The sequence below is a fragment of the Ahaetulla prasina genome, chromosome 5 (assembly GCF_028640845.1).
Source record: "Ahaetulla prasina isolate Xishuangbanna chromosome 5, ASM2864084v1, whole genome shotgun sequence".
Classification (NCBI taxonomy): domain Eukaryota; kingdom Metazoa; phylum Chordata; class Lepidosauria; order Squamata; family Colubridae; genus Ahaetulla; species Ahaetulla prasina.
This window is the reverse complement of record NC_080543.1, coordinates 56,475,013-56,492,119: the sequence shown is the minus strand read 5'-3', so window position 1 is coordinate 56,492,119 and position 17,107 is coordinate 56,475,013. Positions and strand designations below refer to the sequence as shown.

The 17,107-nt window shown below is 38.0% G+C and overlaps 1 protein-coding gene across 1 annotated transcript; it reads left to right on the top strand.

Annotated features, from left to right (window-relative positions):
* The first annotated feature begins 25 nt into the window (after window positions 1-25).
* On the top strand, window positions 26-16,747 carry DONSON (DNA replication fork stabilization factor DONSON). Its single transcript, XM_058186905.1, has 10 exons — window positions 26-1,539; window positions 5,654-5,734; window positions 6,259-6,462; window positions 9,389-9,567; window positions 12,498-12,676; window positions 12,762-12,879; window positions 12,988-13,107; window positions 13,723-13,921; window positions 15,476-15,685; window positions 16,147-16,747. The coding sequence occupies exons 1-10, from the start codon at window positions 1,237-1,239 to the stop codon at window positions 16,282-16,284; spliced, it is 1,731 nt and encodes a 576-aa protein (XP_058042888.1). The 5' UTR covers window positions 26-1,236; the 3' UTR covers window positions 16,285-16,747.
* Window positions 16,748-17,107: the final 360 nt, after the last annotated feature.

The window sequence follows — 17,107 nt, the reverse complement described above, 5'->3', positions numbered from 1 at the left end:
TCCAAGTTTAGACAAAGCATGAAATCAGTAGGACTAGTTTACTATGAATCTATGTAATAGCCAAGATTTTTCAACAAAGACTTCTTAGTCTAGATTTTGGTTTGGCTGAATGTGTTCTTTAATGTTCCATCACCAATGGGAAACTATGAGCAACATATTTTAACTTTCCCTTTCACTACATTTTGTTTCTATTTATTAGAATTGTCACATAAACTTCAGTTTCATTTACAAAGAACAAAACACATTGAAATAAATCTGAGTAAAGTTGTAATCTTGGAAAAGCATTTCACAATACAATAAAGAGATGTCTCCAAGTCAGATTTAAAGAATTGGATGCATTGTTTTCCCTGTTTTCAAATAACTACTTTTAAAGTTCTGTTGTTTAGAACCTGGGAATATAAACCTGCATTTGTTTGTTCAGAAGTACAATCCTTATGCCCAAAGGCAATTTCAGAATGTCTAATGTTTAAGTCCACAATGTTTTATTATTTGATTTCTGATCATACTTAAAATATATAATTCTAGAATAATCAAGACTATTGCACCAAATAAGGAAGAAACCTGCAACATAAATGTTTATTTTGGCATATGCTATAACAGATCCGGGCTTGCTATGTGCAATTTTATTAGTTGGGTTAAATGCATATTATTATTTTTTTATTCAGTGGTCAAAAATTCTATTAAATTGTTTATGTAAAAGATTTATATTGCCACCCATCTTATGCAACTCTGAATGGTTCACAAACACATTTTTAAAAGTGTTAGTGTAACACTGCACTAAGGAATCATGGGTCATAAAGCTGTATTTCTACTAGATCGACAAGGGAAATCCAGTTCTCCCCCTTCTAATACTAATAACTGGTAGAAAGCTGAAGTGAATCTAGATTTACAATTCTAAAGTCTTCGTCTTTTGCCCCGGGTGTTTAATAGTGGTGGATCGCGTAATGAAAATCAAACGTTCAAAAGCAAAAAAAGAACCCGTTAAGTCTCCAGTTACTCTCCTTTCTCTTTGCGAGCGGAGCTCTGCCTATTTGAGCTTTGGTAGCGGGGAAAAAGCAACTCTGGGCGTGCGAGGGGGAAAGGGTGGTGATCCTCGTGAAAGAGCTCCGTTCGGATTGGTTGCCTTTTCCGCGGGCAAAAGAAAGGAACGCCCAGCTGCTAGGCGGGGCTTTCAAGTAAAGCGCGGAATTCTTGGTCTGCTCGGCTCCCTCCAGCCGCCTCCACCGATCGACCGGCATGTGTTCCGTGGTTCCCGATTATTCTCCCGGCTTTAAGAAGCCGCCGGAGATATTGCGCTTGAAGAGGAAGAGGCCTCGGAGAAGCGAAACGGTCGCCCTTTCCGGAGAGTCTTCGTCTGCGACAACCTTCAAGGACTCGCCTGTTCCCCCTCGGCTCGGTCCGGGGAGTCGGCGGCGCAACCCCTTCACAAACGTGGGGAACACGCCTTGTCTTCTGCCGGTTCAATCTTCTACCCAGAGACTTGCAGAAGTGGAGTGGTTAGTGCCGAGGAATGACTTATCCAGCAGATCCGAGAAGCAGGTAAATTGGGCTCTGCCGTCACTGTTTGCAACCCTCCGATGGGCGTTAGACCGAATTGCGTATCGATCAAGCGTGTTGTTGTGCCTAAGGAGTAGAAAACAATAGAACTTCGTGATTAAATGTGTATCTTATCTTTTCTTTTATGTACACTGAGAGCATATGCACCAAGACAAATTCCTTGTGTGTCCAATCACACTTGGCCAATAAAATTCTATTCTATTCTATTCTAAATAAGCGGGTGTGGGTGTTGAAACGAGTTTTAAATTTGAAGGAAAATAACAGAACAATCAGTGGAACAACTTTACCTCCACAAGCTGTGAATGCTCCAACACTGGAAGTTTTTAAGAAGAGATTGGACAAAAGTCCACTTGGTAGAGTAGTTGAAAATAACTTGTAACAACTGTTGATTTTTAGAGAAATCAAAAGATGATGTTTAGAGAAGCCTGATGATGAAAAACATTTATTAAACTTTTTGGAGTTCCTATTTCAGGCCATTTAACACAAATAGTCATCTGTTATCTCTTGTGTCACTTCACATTAATCCAGAATGTATACATTAATAATGGAAAGTGGTTTCAGCTATATAACTTTTGCTTGCCTCCAGAAGTTGTGGGTGCTCCAAAACTGGAAGTTTTTAAGAAGAGATTGGACAACCAGTTGTCTGAAATGGTATATAGGGTTTCCTGCCTGAGCAGGGGGTTGGACTAGAAGACCTTCAAGATCCCTCCCAACTCTTGTTATTCTGTTCTGTTCTTTTATGATAAACCTTAAATTTAAGGTGGTGAGCACAGCTCTCAGTCTTGTGTGCCTGATGGGCATGTTTGAAATGCTAAGAAGATGAGAGCATTCCTAACACATAGTTAATAACATAATCATTTATAAGAACGGAAATTACTGGGAATAGTGTCTCTCCATATTTGACTCAGCCTATTTATGAAGATGTTGTTAGTCTCTTATAGTGGGTTCTGTTTTTTCCTTTGGTTTTGTGAGAGAAAAAAGGATGGCTGCTATCAAGGCAAAATCTTTTCCAAGCTTTACAATGTATTTCTTGACTGCTTGTTCCTTTACTGTTGTTGGTTGATCCTAAAAGACATAAGCTATCTACCTCTTTGACATCTCTATTGTTAATTTTAAGGCTGGGTGTTCTCTCTGTTGTCATTAGTTTGATCTTCATTATATTTCATGTTAGTCCCATTTTTTTTCATTTTGCTCCTTTTATTACTTTTATTATTCTATTAGACCTTCCACATCCTTTGCATTTTAAGTTATAGTACAAGGAATCCCCACTGATGACAATTGGAACCATGAACTCACATGATTTTGGCAACTTATGATGGCAGTTCCTGTTGCCATCATTAAGCAAATCCTGTGTGGTCAAAGTGTCCCACAACCATGTAATTCCCATTTGAGATCGCCTGCCTGCTTTCCTATTAACTTTGCTTGTAGGAAGCTGGCAGAGAAGGTCACAAATGGTGGTCACATGATCAAGGGACACAGCAATGTTTTTATTTTGAATTGGTCACCAAGTGCCGGCACTGAGATCACATGATTCTGGGAATGCTGCAATGGCTGCAACTATAAGGAATACCCTTGTTCAGTGCCATTGTAACTTTGAACAAATGTACTAAATAAATGCATGGGCGCTACGTGTAGTGTCATCAGCATAGCACAGGTTATTGATATTTTTACCTTCAACTTTAAAACCATACTCATCTTCCAATCCATCTTCCTTTAATATATATTCAGCATATAGATTAAATATATATTGAAAAAGTATACAGCCTTATCCCACTTCTTTCCCAAGCTGGAGCAACTCTTCCAATCTGCTGACCGTTGTGTTATTCTCCAGGTTTACTGCCAAAACTCTTAGAATCATGATCAAATCATCTTCAATTGCTTGCCTATCTATTTCAGTAGGTATTCTATCAGTTCTTGTAGCCTTCTGACATGATAATGAATGGAGTGCTGATCTAACTTCATCTTCTAGTGCTAGAGATTATTATAAGTAGGAAATATCTTCTAAAGTATCTTGAATGTTGACGGATCTACTGTCCAATGTTTTAATATACATTTCCCATTTAGTTTGCTCTCCTTTGAACTTATTACTATCTATCCATTGATGTCTTTTAGCCTTCCAATTCAAGATTGGAACTCAGAGATCTTTTGAAAAACATCACCCATGAATAGACATAGACATTAACAACATCTAGAGACTATGCAAAAGAGACAATCATCCCGCCCAAAAGAGAAAAAGACTCCAGCATCTCTATGCTGCTCTGAGTGCTGAGTAATCAGCACTCAGCGCAGCATAGATGAAGTCCAAGATCAGCTTCAGACCAACAATCAAATAAGCAATACCCCAATCAAGAAACTGCCAAAGAGCCATCAGTAAACAGCCCACCCAAAGAATTTTTTATGACCACCCCTAACCCACACAGACAAGCAAGACACCAGAATATAAACTGAAAGCAAATAGCACTCCTTACTAGAACTGATGATGTTACCTATTTAGGGTATTGAAACAACTGCAAGAAAACAAACAAGCTCAAAGAGCATCAAGGATCCCACATTTCCTTGTTTTTCCGTGTCTGCTTCCCTCTATAGTGTCAGTATCTTTACAGATATTGTAATGCTGCTTCTTGTCTAACAGCTCTCCAAAACTCCTTGTTAAGTTCCTGAGATTTTAGCTTTTCGTGACTTTGGCTTCTCTTTGTGGCAATTTCCACAGTTTGTTCTGACATCCAGTTTGTTTTATTCTCTTTATTTTTGTCAAATCTCTTTTCGCATTCATCTTTAATAACTTCTTTAATTTCATTACACTTCATCTGGAGTTTTTTATCGATCATATTCAGGCCTTCAGATTCCTGATGTTGTCTATGAAAATGGTAGATATATCATATGTTCAATATGTTCAAGCTCATATTGTGAAAACTATCTAGCTCTCTTTTTTCTTCGTTAAATTGAACTTGCGTATGACAAATTCATGGCTTGTTCCACAGTCAGCACCTCTCCAATTCTTTGACGTTATCAAAGAATTGATAACATCAGTTGATGTTAAGCTCCTCCATCCACTTCCTTTTAGCAATAATATAATCAATGTGATTTTTACATACTCCGTTTAGTGATGTTCGTGTATAGGGGTTCGATTTAGTTGTTTGAGGACAGAATTCTCTGAAGAATTCACTAGAGTGGCAGAAAATGATAAAGTCAATCTCCTGCCTCATTCTGATTTCCAAAGCCAATACAACTACATTTTCTTCTTTAGTATTTCCAGTTTTGATATTCCAGTCACAAGCAGCACATTTTGCTTGCATGTCCTGTTGATTTTAAATCAAACCTGATTCATTCATCATTTAAAATTCATCCACCACCTCTTCTGGATTGTTGGTTGGCTCATAAACTTGAATGATCATCATCTTAAAAATTTTTTCATGAAGTCTAACAGATATACAATAATTGATTGCATTGCAATGAAGTGCTATTCCTGTTGTCTCCTCCTTAACTATAAAAGCAGTGCTATTCTTTGTGTTTTATGTCCTGACTAATAAATGTAATCTTCTGACTGAAAATGCCCAATCCCAATCCATCTTGATTTTCTGATGTTTAAGATGATGATGTATAGTCATTTAATTTTTCACATTGCTGAATTTTCCCATGTTCCTGTTTCTTATGTTCCGTGTTCCCACCATTCTTTGCACCTTCAGATTTTCTTTTCTTATATGGCAACATCAGCAACTAGCTGTGGCTAGATTAAGTATGTGGGACATCTTAAACACCATCAATACTCTGAAAAATCCTCAGCTTTCTCAGTAGCATCTTGAGTGCCATCTGATCCAAGGCATCCATCATCTGGCACGATATCATCAGTCATGTTATATTTTCTATCCATGTGCTTTTCTTGGTAAAAATGCAAGGGTGGTTTGTCATTGTCTTCTCCCAAGCAAATGTCTTTGCCATTGTCACTATAGTGACCATCTGTTTCCAGTATCATCTTGTACTTTTCTGCTGCAGAGCAGGAATGTGAAACATTACGTTCTTATGAAATTTAATACAGACAATGGTATTAGGTTACAAACTGCATTATATGGTTTTATTTGTTTTTGTTTTCTTTTAGTTTTTAAAATGTCATGACAAGGATGGCTCCACATGGAAGGAAGAGCTTTCTGAAATAGCAACTGCTGAAACATTGATCAAAGTAAGTATCATTTTAATTTCAGAATTTCTAAATACTAAGACACTTAAAATTTGAGAGTGCAGGGTTTACTCTTGGTGCTTGCATATCCCCCATGTGCTGCTCTGCATACAGACTGTACCCAGTCACCCTTAATAAACACCTCTTGCAACCATGCATATTTTCTTATAGTCAGATACAAAATTTATTTTCTTTGTTACTCTGTAATTTTTAATTATATCTTACTTTATAAAGATACCTTAATAACCAAGCTCAGAGAGCACTAAGGATTCCTCAGATGTCCATTTTTCTTTAAAGGAGTACTATATATTTACCCCAGTATTGAAGTGTGTTTCTTTTATAAACTTCAGAAATGTTTTCTTATGCAGTTAGCTCTAGATTTATAGATCAATATCATCCGTGCCTAATCTAATCCAGAACTAAAATGATAATGCTTAATGTTTGCAAAAGTAGGATGTGCTTCCTTGTACACCGATGGCATTGTATTGATTTCATTGCTTACTTATAATTTGTTCAACTTTTTTAAGGACTCTTGTTTGGCCATTTCCGATACTAAAGTTCCCTCTTCACCAAGTTTTGAATTTCCTGCAGACTGGAGTATTAAAACTCGTCTTCTAGTCACTTCTTCTCAGTCATTTGCATGGGCAGATCACTTAAAAGCTCAAGAAGAATCCCAAGGATATATCCAGCATTGTAGAGCAACATTAATAAACTTACCCCAACATATCCAGGTAGGTTATGCTTTTTAATGCTGTTGGATTAATGAATTGAAATCTGCAATCGATATAAGAGTCAATTCAAATTGCAGGTGGTTCACTTATTTTGAATTGAATGGCCAGTCATATCTTTCTAATTCACCTCTACTGCCTGTTTCTCAACGTTTAAAGCTTTCTGGTGAACAAGAGAATAAAATCTCAACTGTACTATGTTTAATAGTGATGAACAAACTTCTCAATAGTCTGTGAATCCGAGGGAGCTGTCTTAAGGGTCCTTAATTAATTATCAGTGATATGCCTGTTTCAACAAATTGTACCAGTTCCTGGAATCATTAATATCTTTTTCTTAGTCAGTTGCTAATATATGTTGCTTATGGAGGATTCAAACCATGCTAATAGCAGGCAGCTTTATACATTCTTCAGAAAAAAAATAAGTATTGGGAACTACTTTAATTTGGATAGCTAAGTAGGGTATGGGAATTGAGTAAATCTTAGTTGCTATGATAAATTGTTTTGGGAAAGGGATGATTCTCCTAATTTCTCAATATTTTTGGTACAGTGTTGTATTTTTTGTTGGTTCAGACAACACTGCTCTTGCCTGCTCAGCGATTCTCAAAATGACTAATGCTCAGCTCTGTAGCAATTACCGTACTTTTCGGCATATAAGATGCACTCCCCTCCCCCCCCAAAAAAAGAGGATGGAAATGTTGGTGCATCTTATACACCAAATACAGCCATTTTTGGCCTGAAGCCCTGCCCCACGTGTCCTGTTTTTGCAAAAAACGGGCCTGTTTTTCACAAAAACTGGGCACGCAGAGGCTTTGGGAGGCCTGCAGTGTGCTCCTCTGGGCCAGGGAGGGCAAAACCATTTTTTTCTTACATACCTCTTCAAAATCTTGATCCGTCTCATACATCGGTGCGTCTTATAGTCTGAAAAATATGGTAAGTTATAGAATTCATGAAGACTCCATCCTATCTTTGGTTCTTTTTAACATCTACAGTATAAGTAGTTATTAGCATATTGATTAGGAGCCAACATGTCATCAGTAGCTTGTTAACGGCCAGATCCTTTTCTCTATCATCTGTGTCATAAAAGACGATGTAGTTTCTTGAGTATTTGGACAAGAAATGAATCCTGACAAGATACTGCATTATGTTTACCTGGGATCCTGAGAGATTACCTATTTTGTATAAAGTTGCATATCCTCTGAAAACATAAGCGCACAATATAGCACTGCTCCAGAAGCCATTCAAAAATGGACTTTGTGATACAGAGTTTCCCCACCATGGACAGTACAGATTTCTTATAGCAATTGACATACTGTTAACTTCACAGTCGCCATCTGTAACATTTAGGTTAGCTCAGCTGATGCAGCCCATGTAGAATGCTGCATCTTCGTTGAAAACTTATTTTGGGTAGTTTACACTGTGGAAAGAACTGTACTAAGTGATACTTTGCTGCCAAATGAAATTCAAAATTATTTTATAACCATATAAAATCTACAATAGCGTTAATAACTTGATGGGTGACTTTGGACCTGTTACATTCTCTCAGTTCAATTCACCTCAAAGGGTTGCTATTTTGGAGAACAAAAGTTGGGGGGAGTATATTAGATATGTTTGCTACCTTAAGTTACTTATTAAGTAATAAAGATCGGATAAAAATTGAATAAATAAATGCTGGGCTTGCACATGCGGAAAAAGAAGGGTCTGTGCCAGTGATGGCGAGCCTTTTAGGCATTGAGTGCCCAAACTGCATGTGCACACGTGCACAAACTTCTGGACATGCGCATGCACAGTCATGCGCAGCAGAGACCCGAAGACCAGCTGGCCAGCGAAAGGTGGGGCATTCCAACACCAGCAGCGCGGCAAGAGGTTAGATCTTTTTCTTTCATGAGCTTCTGTTTCGTCATTTGCAGGGAAACAGAAGCTCACAAAAGAAATGCCACGGAGATTTGACCTGGGGCGACAGCACACATGCCAGCAAAGAGGGCTTTGTGTGCCACCTCTGGCATGCATGCCATAGGTTCGCCATCACAGGGTTATATATTATACATACGTATTTCATATTAAAATAACATTTTGGAAATAATCCCTCCTAATTCAATTGCACTTGGCATCAGCATACATACTTTTTTTTAACCAGCTAAGGTTCCATTTCTTCAGCTAGACTTTTAATTAAATCTATATTGCTATGTCTCCTTTTTTCCTGATTTATAATTATTGCGGTTACAATAAACTAGTAGTTTCTATATATTAAATAAATTGTTATCTAAAGTTAGTTTTACTAATATAAGGTATTTCATATTGTCATGTGTCTTAAAAGACACACAAATACTTCCATATGCCTACAAGTATGAATAACTGCTGCCTTTGTATTTTCTTTCAAAAAATAGCTATTGTTAACTTCTCCCAATATGTTTTGGTACACTGTAAGATACTTTGTCTTTGCTATAAAATCTACTTATAAGAAATGTTCTGAATCATCATAAATAAAAACCACATAAAGGCTAAACTTTATAAAAATGGTATATTCTGCTTTGTGATAGACCAGCTGTAGATTTGCAAGAAACATGGCAAAGCTTCCAGATTATTTTATTATGTCCCCTTATCAGGATAATTGGCATTTAAAATACAAACAAGCTATTTAAATAAATTCTATTCTGTATAAGTAAATTGAAACTAAGGTAGAGTTGGTTGCAGGTTATGGCATGGTGCAAAAATATTAAATATGTTAACTTTATTTTATACCATATAAACATTTGTGGACTTAAACCATAATACTAGGAATTGCTTTTTGATCCCTTGAAAAAGTGGGAAAATATCAGCTATTATCTGTGTTTTATTACATTAACTTTTCTAAAAATCCTTTTCTAGTTTTCCTATTTATTCTGTAAATAACTTAAAAGTAGCCTTTTTAAAGTAATATTTTGATATTTAGGAGCCAAAACTTTCCACAGAACTTCGTTGTGCTTTCCAGCAAAATCTAATATATTGGCTTCACCCCTTCTTCCCATGGCTACCACTTTTTCCTCGAATTGGAGCTGACAGAAAAATGGTTGGAAAAAGTCATCCTTGTGCCTTTAATGAAGAACTCCAACAAATGTTCATGAGTGAATGGTAAGTTGAAGTTCTTGGAAATATAAAAAGCTAAGCATAAATCAGACACTTAGAGCAAAGCAATGCTGTGAGAGGAAAGAGGTACCGTATTTTTCGGTGTATAAGACGTACCTTTTTACCCCCAAAAAGAGGGTGAAAATCTGGTGCATCTTATATGCCCACCCGCCGGCCTCCACCCTTCGGAGGCTCCTCAAGGAGGAGAAGACAGAGGAAGAGGGGATGGAAAGTCCAATCTGCAGCTACCTTGAGCAAGCCGCAGCGCTATTACGCAGGGCACAGAGAGGTTGGAGAAGAGGCAGAAACACAGCTGGGGCTGCGCTTCCAGCGGGGTTCCCATTTGCAAAGCTGCCTCTGCCGCAAGGAAGTTTGGAGAGAGTTCTCCTCTTCCCACCCCCACCCATCCGATTGGGAAACGGGGCTCTCTTTGCACTTTTCCCACAGGTCCTTTAAGGAGGGAGAGGTGCTGCTCGAACGATGGCAATCAAGTTCATGCGATTTTCTTAGGTGCAGAAGTTTGGGTGAGTTCCGCGGGACTTTGGGGAGAGTGAAGCAGCGTGGGGTTTGCAGTCGTGCTGCAGTCTTGTCCAAGACGCCTCCGTTTCCTTTGCGGGTGCAGCCCTTTGGTTGTGGTGGGGATTTCTGTTTCTAGGAGGAAATCACAGCTTGTTGGCGGGGTCGTCAAAGTCTTTGTCTTCTCTTTTGCATATCAACCCCCTCCCCAAACTTGGGGAAGGGGGCAAAGAGAACTTTTTAGGCAGGGTAAGCGGATGGCAATGTGGGGGTGGGGCAGAAAGGCGAGAGGTGAAAAGCTGCGGACGAGAGTGGCGGTGGCGAAGGAAGTGCAAAACATGCCGGGTGGTTGCAGACAATCCAATTGGGTTTGCTGTGTGCTGGACCAGGGAAAGCATCAAGGCTTTGCAAAGGGCTTGAACACGCACACATGCGCACACACATACACACACACTCTCACACACGTCCTTACCGCTGGCTTCTCTCTTTCGGTAGGATGAATCTGCAAGATTCTCCTTCCCCCCCCCCCCCCCCGGTCTCAGAAGCTTGCAAAGTTGCTGGCGGTCTCACTTTCTCTTTCCTCCTGGCCAGATCCGCCTCCAGGGCCAGGAGCAGAAGCCGACTTCAGAAAAGGAGGCGGAGGGCGCACGGCTTTGCAAATTGCTTTGGGCAATCGGGGAGGAAAAGGAGCGTTACCTCCATGCATTGCATTTTCCTCCCTGATGCAATTCGCAGAGCTGCGCGTCCTCATGAAAACTGCATCTTCAAGGAACTAGTAGCTTGCTGGGCGCTGTGAAGGAAGTGTAAGGCAAGGTGCTGCCACCCGAAAACTGTTGCCGCAATCTCTGCTGCCTGGAATCGCCCGAAAACGTGATGCTCTTTCTTTGCCTCTGCACAGCCCATTTTTGGAACTGGGGAGGCAGCGGAGATCGCAGCAACAAGTGTTTTTGGGTGGCAGCACCTTGCCTTTTGCCCCCTGCGCAGCAGCTGCTTCGCCAAGCAAGTCCCGAGCTTTGCGCTTCCCGTTATCAAAAACCAAATGGAAGTGAGGACGCCGCTGATCCTGATGCTGGTAGGCAGAGGCAGAATTCTTTTTTTCTTGTTTTCCCCCTCCCCCAAAAAATTAAGGTGCATCTTATACTCCGGTACGTCTTATACACTGAAAAATACGGTATTTGTTTTCCTAGTTCTTACGTTTTTATACCTCTAAAAAGGCAGATCATTACTAATGTAGCTTTCTGTAAAAGGTAATTCTGTGATTCTTGTGCACACTTGTAGAATATATTACTGTAGCACATTCTATAGATGGCTGCCCTTGAAGAACATTTGGAAACTTTGTCTTTTGCAAAATACGACTACGTGGGCAACTGTGTGCCCATCTAGATCAGCAGATATTACACTTCTGCTCTGTGAGCTACATTGGTCACAAGTTTGCTTCTGGGTTCAATTCAGAGTGTTAGTAATGGCCTACAAAGTCCTACATGGCATGGGATTGGATTATTTGAGGGGCTGCCTCTCCCCAATCTCAGTAGAAATTGTTACATGAGCATCATTATGGGCACTTGTGGCCCCTCTCATGGGAACCTCCTTGCAGGCACTTGCGGCCCCACTTGTGCGAGCATCGACATGAATGTCGCAGGCGCTTGTGCGCATATGCAAATGCATACGCACATACCCACAAAATCATCCCCCTTCTGCTCCAGGCCGCCAACCCGGAAAGGTTGAGGAACTCTGATTTACAGTCTTCTCTAAGTAGGTTACAGAACCTCTGACAGTTGGCAGTCAGCAGAATTAGCTTGCAATACTGCATTCTAACCACTGTGCCATAATCAGTTTCTCTATACATAGCCATTAGGCCTTTCTTTATTAGCAAAGAACAATTTAAGTTAATTAAGTTATTTTCCAAATGCCTATGAAACAGCTACTTAATTTTCCCACAATGAGAATAAACTTTTGATTTATCCAATAATTATCACATTGTTCTGTGGATTACCACCTATAGGATTTAATTTTGCCCTATTTTTACAATTGTAAAGTTGAATCAAGAAAGAGGGAAACAATAAATAGGCTATATAGAAAATAAAAGAAGACAAAATTAGCCAGTGAATCAATTCTTATTTTCTTCTAGCTTATTTGAATGATGTAAAAAATAGAACTGATATGTAGGTTTTTTGGGTTTTTTTAAATACTCCATATAGAACTCAGAATAACATACAAAGTAGCATGAAAACTAGATAAAAACTCTTGATTATTTGAATAAAATAACACTTGAATTTCTATGAATTCAGTTGAAATAATAGTCAGATTTGCATTATTGCTTAGGAATACATCAATGTGTCAGCTTAAACAACTGGTTTGGGTAGTTTCCTTGTTCTATACCAGGAAGTTGATCATTCTCTGTTTGTTTCTTTAATTTGCAGGTCTCTCAGTTTTACCTCTCTTTATAACTTGTTGAGAGCCAAGTTGTGTCCCTATTTCTATGTTTGCACTTATCAATTCACTGTACTGTTCCGTGCAGCAGGACTTGCTGGAAGTGATATAATCACTGCATTAATTTCTCCCACAACCAAAGGATTAAGGGAAGCCATGAAAAATGAAGGTAAAGAAAAGTTATGAAGAATATAAAAATTCCTCTTGTCCATAACCAAGATATAAATCATTGTTTTTTCTTTTTCTTTTTATAGGTATTAAATTTGATTTACCATTTCAAGGAATTAAACAAAAAAATTTCAATGCTGCAGCTTCTACTTTAGAAACCGAAGTTGAAAAAGATACTGAAATAATGGGCAATGAAATTGAAGAGTATGTAATCTAGTACTTACAGTGATTTAATGTGCATTTCTTAGAACTATTGGCTCTTTTTCAGAAATTGGTCATTTACAAGTTCTTTTACCACATTTTACTACTCAGAGAATTGGAAATGAGTGGTGGTGATGGCAGTGACGATGATGATGATGATGGAAATTTATGGCTGGTGGAAATGGGAATTGAAGACAAAATTAAAAAACCAGACACATTTTCTACTAAATTGTATCCTTTTAAGAGTTAAAACATTTTCCTTTAATCAATGATTGAATTTGCATTATATTATATGAAGTCTAGGTAATGTTAGGATCTGTATATAGAAGTACTGAAGTGGCTGTGCTCAGGTAGTCAAAATGGCAGTGATCATTTTTCAGTTGTGGCAAGTATCTGGGTGCTTGTTTGTTTGTTTAGAAATTTCCTTCCTCCACCCTTTCCCTTAGAACCTGAGGTTCTATGTCATAGTTGTCCCATTTTTTCTTTCTTGATTCTTTCAATTTCTGGGAATTCATATAATTTAGTTAGTTTTTCTATAGTAAATTACTTTTTCTAGAAAGCTTTGAACTATATATGTTAAATAGTATATTTAAATATTGCAACTATTTCTATAGAAATCTTCACTTTTAATTTGTAGAAATATTTGGAATTCTCCTATATAATAGCAAGCTTTGGTTTTATTATCCTTGCAAGCCTCCTTCCACTTTTCCAGGTTTGCAAAGATAATAAAAACATATTTAAATAACATTATTTGGCTTATTATAATACAACTCTTTCCCCACATATAAATTCATATTAATCTACAATTATTGTGCATGTGTTCATCTTCCTTAACTATCTGTGTAGCTGCAAAGAAAAAAATGAAATGAAATTGGATCACAGACCTGAATCTGTAGTGTTAGTAAAAGGGACAAATACATTTACTTTGCTGAACTTCTTGATAAATTGTAAAAGTTTAGTGGCTTCTGCAGGTCCTCAGGCTGGCATCCCTCCAACATTGCTCTCCCCAGTTGCTTTTAGAGGTGCAACAATGCAGACACTCAAGGTAATAAATTATAATGAGATATATTATTATATGTTGTACACTACAATCTTTTCTAAATATTATGGTATAGTATATACTGTCCAATTTTGGAGAAGAAAGGTAAGTTAGGATGGATAAGTGAAATATCTATCACTCACCAGAAGCTTCTGAATGAACATTTATTCTGGCAAAAAATAAGGGATAAAGCTGATTCTCACCAATTAATACCTCTTTCTCTGCTATCCCATTCACTATCTGAAAACTATTGGTTAGATTAGCTGGGAGACCTTTCAGAATTATGTGAGAGGGAGTAGACGGGACTAAAGGGAAGAATAGTCAAAGACTGGTTTTCTCCAAACTGTTTTGTAAAATGCCCTCTCTGAAAGCCCTGGCATAGGAAAATGCAGGATCCAAATAATTAAATATAATGTTGTAACTTCAAACAGTTGCTGAACGAATGATTGTTAAGTGAGAAGCCCCTGTATAAATTAATTTTTTATCTTGAATTAAGAACTGGAGACAGTCTTGTAGCTGACAGTCTTAGAAAGCGTACATTATATTAATAAAATATTGCTCCCGATATATATATGGCTTGGAGTGGTTCTGACAAGTGCACAAGGCTTTCAGGATCTGTGTCAGTCTTGGAAAGTACTGCATGAAGAGCTGCCAGACACTTGCCAGCCATCAATGCAATTGGGTTTAGGAAGAGCTGGTAGGAAGCCTCCTGCCGTGCCCTGCCCATCTGAATTGGGATTCATGCCCCAACCCCCCTACTCTGTGCATGGGGGAGTGCCTGCCTGCAGCCGTTTTGCTCTCCCCCTCCAAAATGCAGCCTGCATTCCTCTGAGCTTTCCTGGGAGTTGATGAGGTTTGCTCCAGAGGGGTTTTTCTGTTCTGCGGAATTTGGGCAGCCAGCTGAGCCTGTAACATTGTTTTAATGACGAAAACTGGAATTGCTGAAACTGCCATCATAACTTGGCGGTCATGTGATTATTATTATTTTTTTTTGCTTTATGACCTGGTCTGTTAACAACTGAGTTGCCAACCCCAATTACCATCATTAAGCAAGAATCACCATTATTTTAGAAATGGCAAGGTGTCCTCTACTCTTTTGGCGATTTGTTTCAAACAGTTACTAAAATCATCTGCATTTATTCAAGTACCTACAATTTATATAAAACTGCAGGGGTTTTTAGAATTTAAAAGGAACTTTGTGTTTTCTAGCACCAATTTGGAAGATGTAGACCTGAAATGTAAATGTATTTATTTTTCACATTTTTGAATCACCCATCTCTCAAAGAGGGACTGGACTCTAGTTGCTTGGTGACTTGGCTTTTATACATTCAGTTTCCTACTATTGCTCATCCATGTTACTCTAATTGGTATGCTCAGATGTAAACCGCTGCTATTTTTGGTGTAGATAGTAGCTTTCCCTTACATGGCTTAGTCATCCATCTTTGAGCACAGAGCTTTTTACTAATAAGTCTCAAATATCAATTGCCCATGGTAACACATCTTTAGTAATAGGACCAAGTATAAATTGCAATTAAGAATTTTTTTCTTCCTCTTTCCAAGGCCCGAAGTATAAATGTGAGATCACAAGCCCATTCGCATTATAAAGATCTATTTAGCTTGGAGATTGTGGGCCCTATCATGCCCCATTGTCTCCATTCTTTGTCCATGCTACTGAAATCTGCTCAAAATGGAACTTTCTCTGCTGTATGTTATACCCATGAACCAACAGCTGTGTTCAACACAGGTATCGGCAACAAGCAGCATATGAAGGTAAACTAATACATGCATTTATCCCCGGGATGTGTGTGTGTGTGTGTGATGGTGGGGCTTACGAGAGTTGTCAAAAATACAACTAGTAAATAACATGCTAATCAGTTTCCCTCATGTAGTTAGAAGAGCCACAACTTCGATTTATTCACTGCAGGACAGGCAGAGAAAAAAACTATTCTGTCTACACCAAACTGACAATAGAGCTGGTTGTAAATAAAAGGCCATACTTCATCTGGACAGAGCAGGTTTATGTAACCTGTCCATACATCATTATAAGAACAATATGGTTAAAATTTCTATTTTTCCTCATAGATTTGTATATTTTCAATATGAAGCCATAGATTGGAGATTGCCTTATTTTTCATTGTACTACAATATAAATTTTTCTAACAACTGACTTTTGAACAGGCTGTTGTTTTTGTTTATTCCATTAATTGTTTTGTTTATCCTATTTTTCACAGGAATCATGTATCAAAGAACTTTCCAATTGTGGATTGCATCCTAACACTTTAAGTCAACTTGCTCTTAATACAACACTAGGAAAATCTTCAATACGGGTCCTAGACATGAATGATTATCTCTACACGTGGAAAGCCTAAGCACCTAAACGATAATTTAAAATGGCTTACCAGAAGCACTTCCTTGTGCACAATGATCAATTTTATTCATTAATGGACTTTTGTATATAGGCCTTATATAACCGCTTTGTTATTTTTCTTAAAACTTGTAACATCTGAAGTATATATTTTAAATTAAACTTTAAGAATTGACGTAATTGTGTGGATCTAAGGAAAACAGTTGAGTGAGGAAAAAATGTTGCAATACTCCCTTCTACTATCCATGGCTTTTTCCTTTATTATATACATCACACTTCTTAAAACAATTTCTGAGGCCTTCAGAACATCCATACTGCATTATGCTAATAGTAGTTTTAACTAGATTACCCTTCAGTAAGTGGCTACTATTAAATGGATTAGAAAAGCACCACTGCTTGCAGCATTATTTCAGAAATGAAACATAGTAAAATGATAATTTTATATTTTAGGCAGTACTGCCAAAAATCTCTGAGATGGAAAGGATTAAAAAAATTTTTTAGTTGTTACATATTCTTGCAATATCTTGAATGAGCTGTGAACAAAACACAGAATTTGTTCTGCAAACTAGAATGAATGTCCAAATAAGCAAGGCATGTTATGAATATGGACTGAGATTAAAGTATTTCTAATATTTGCCATTCAGAGGTGGATTGAACTGGACCCTTTATGTATGTTCATGGTCAGACTCTGACTCCCTATGGAGAAATTCAGGTGCTCAGCTAGCAAAAAGCTACACAATAATTCTGTTAATAGCTAATGGCTGCATAGTAATTCAGAATTACTTGGGGATATATAGCATCTAAATCTAATCACTACTAATGACTTG

Excerpts from the sequence above, each read along its gene's own strand:
- DONSON (XM_058186905.1), top strand. The coding sequence starts at position 1,237 with ATGTGTTCCGTGGTTCCCGATTATTCTCCCGGCTTTAAGAAGCCGCCG. Across the intron at positions 1,540-5,653 it reads CCAGCAGATCCGAGAAGCAG|TTTTTAAAATGTCATGACAA; the intron begins GTAAATTGGGCT and ends GTTTTCTTTTAG. Across the intron at positions 6,463-9,388 it reads ACTTACCCCAACATATCCAG|GAGCCAAAACTTTCCACAGA; the intron begins GTAGGTTATGCT and ends TTTGATATTTAG.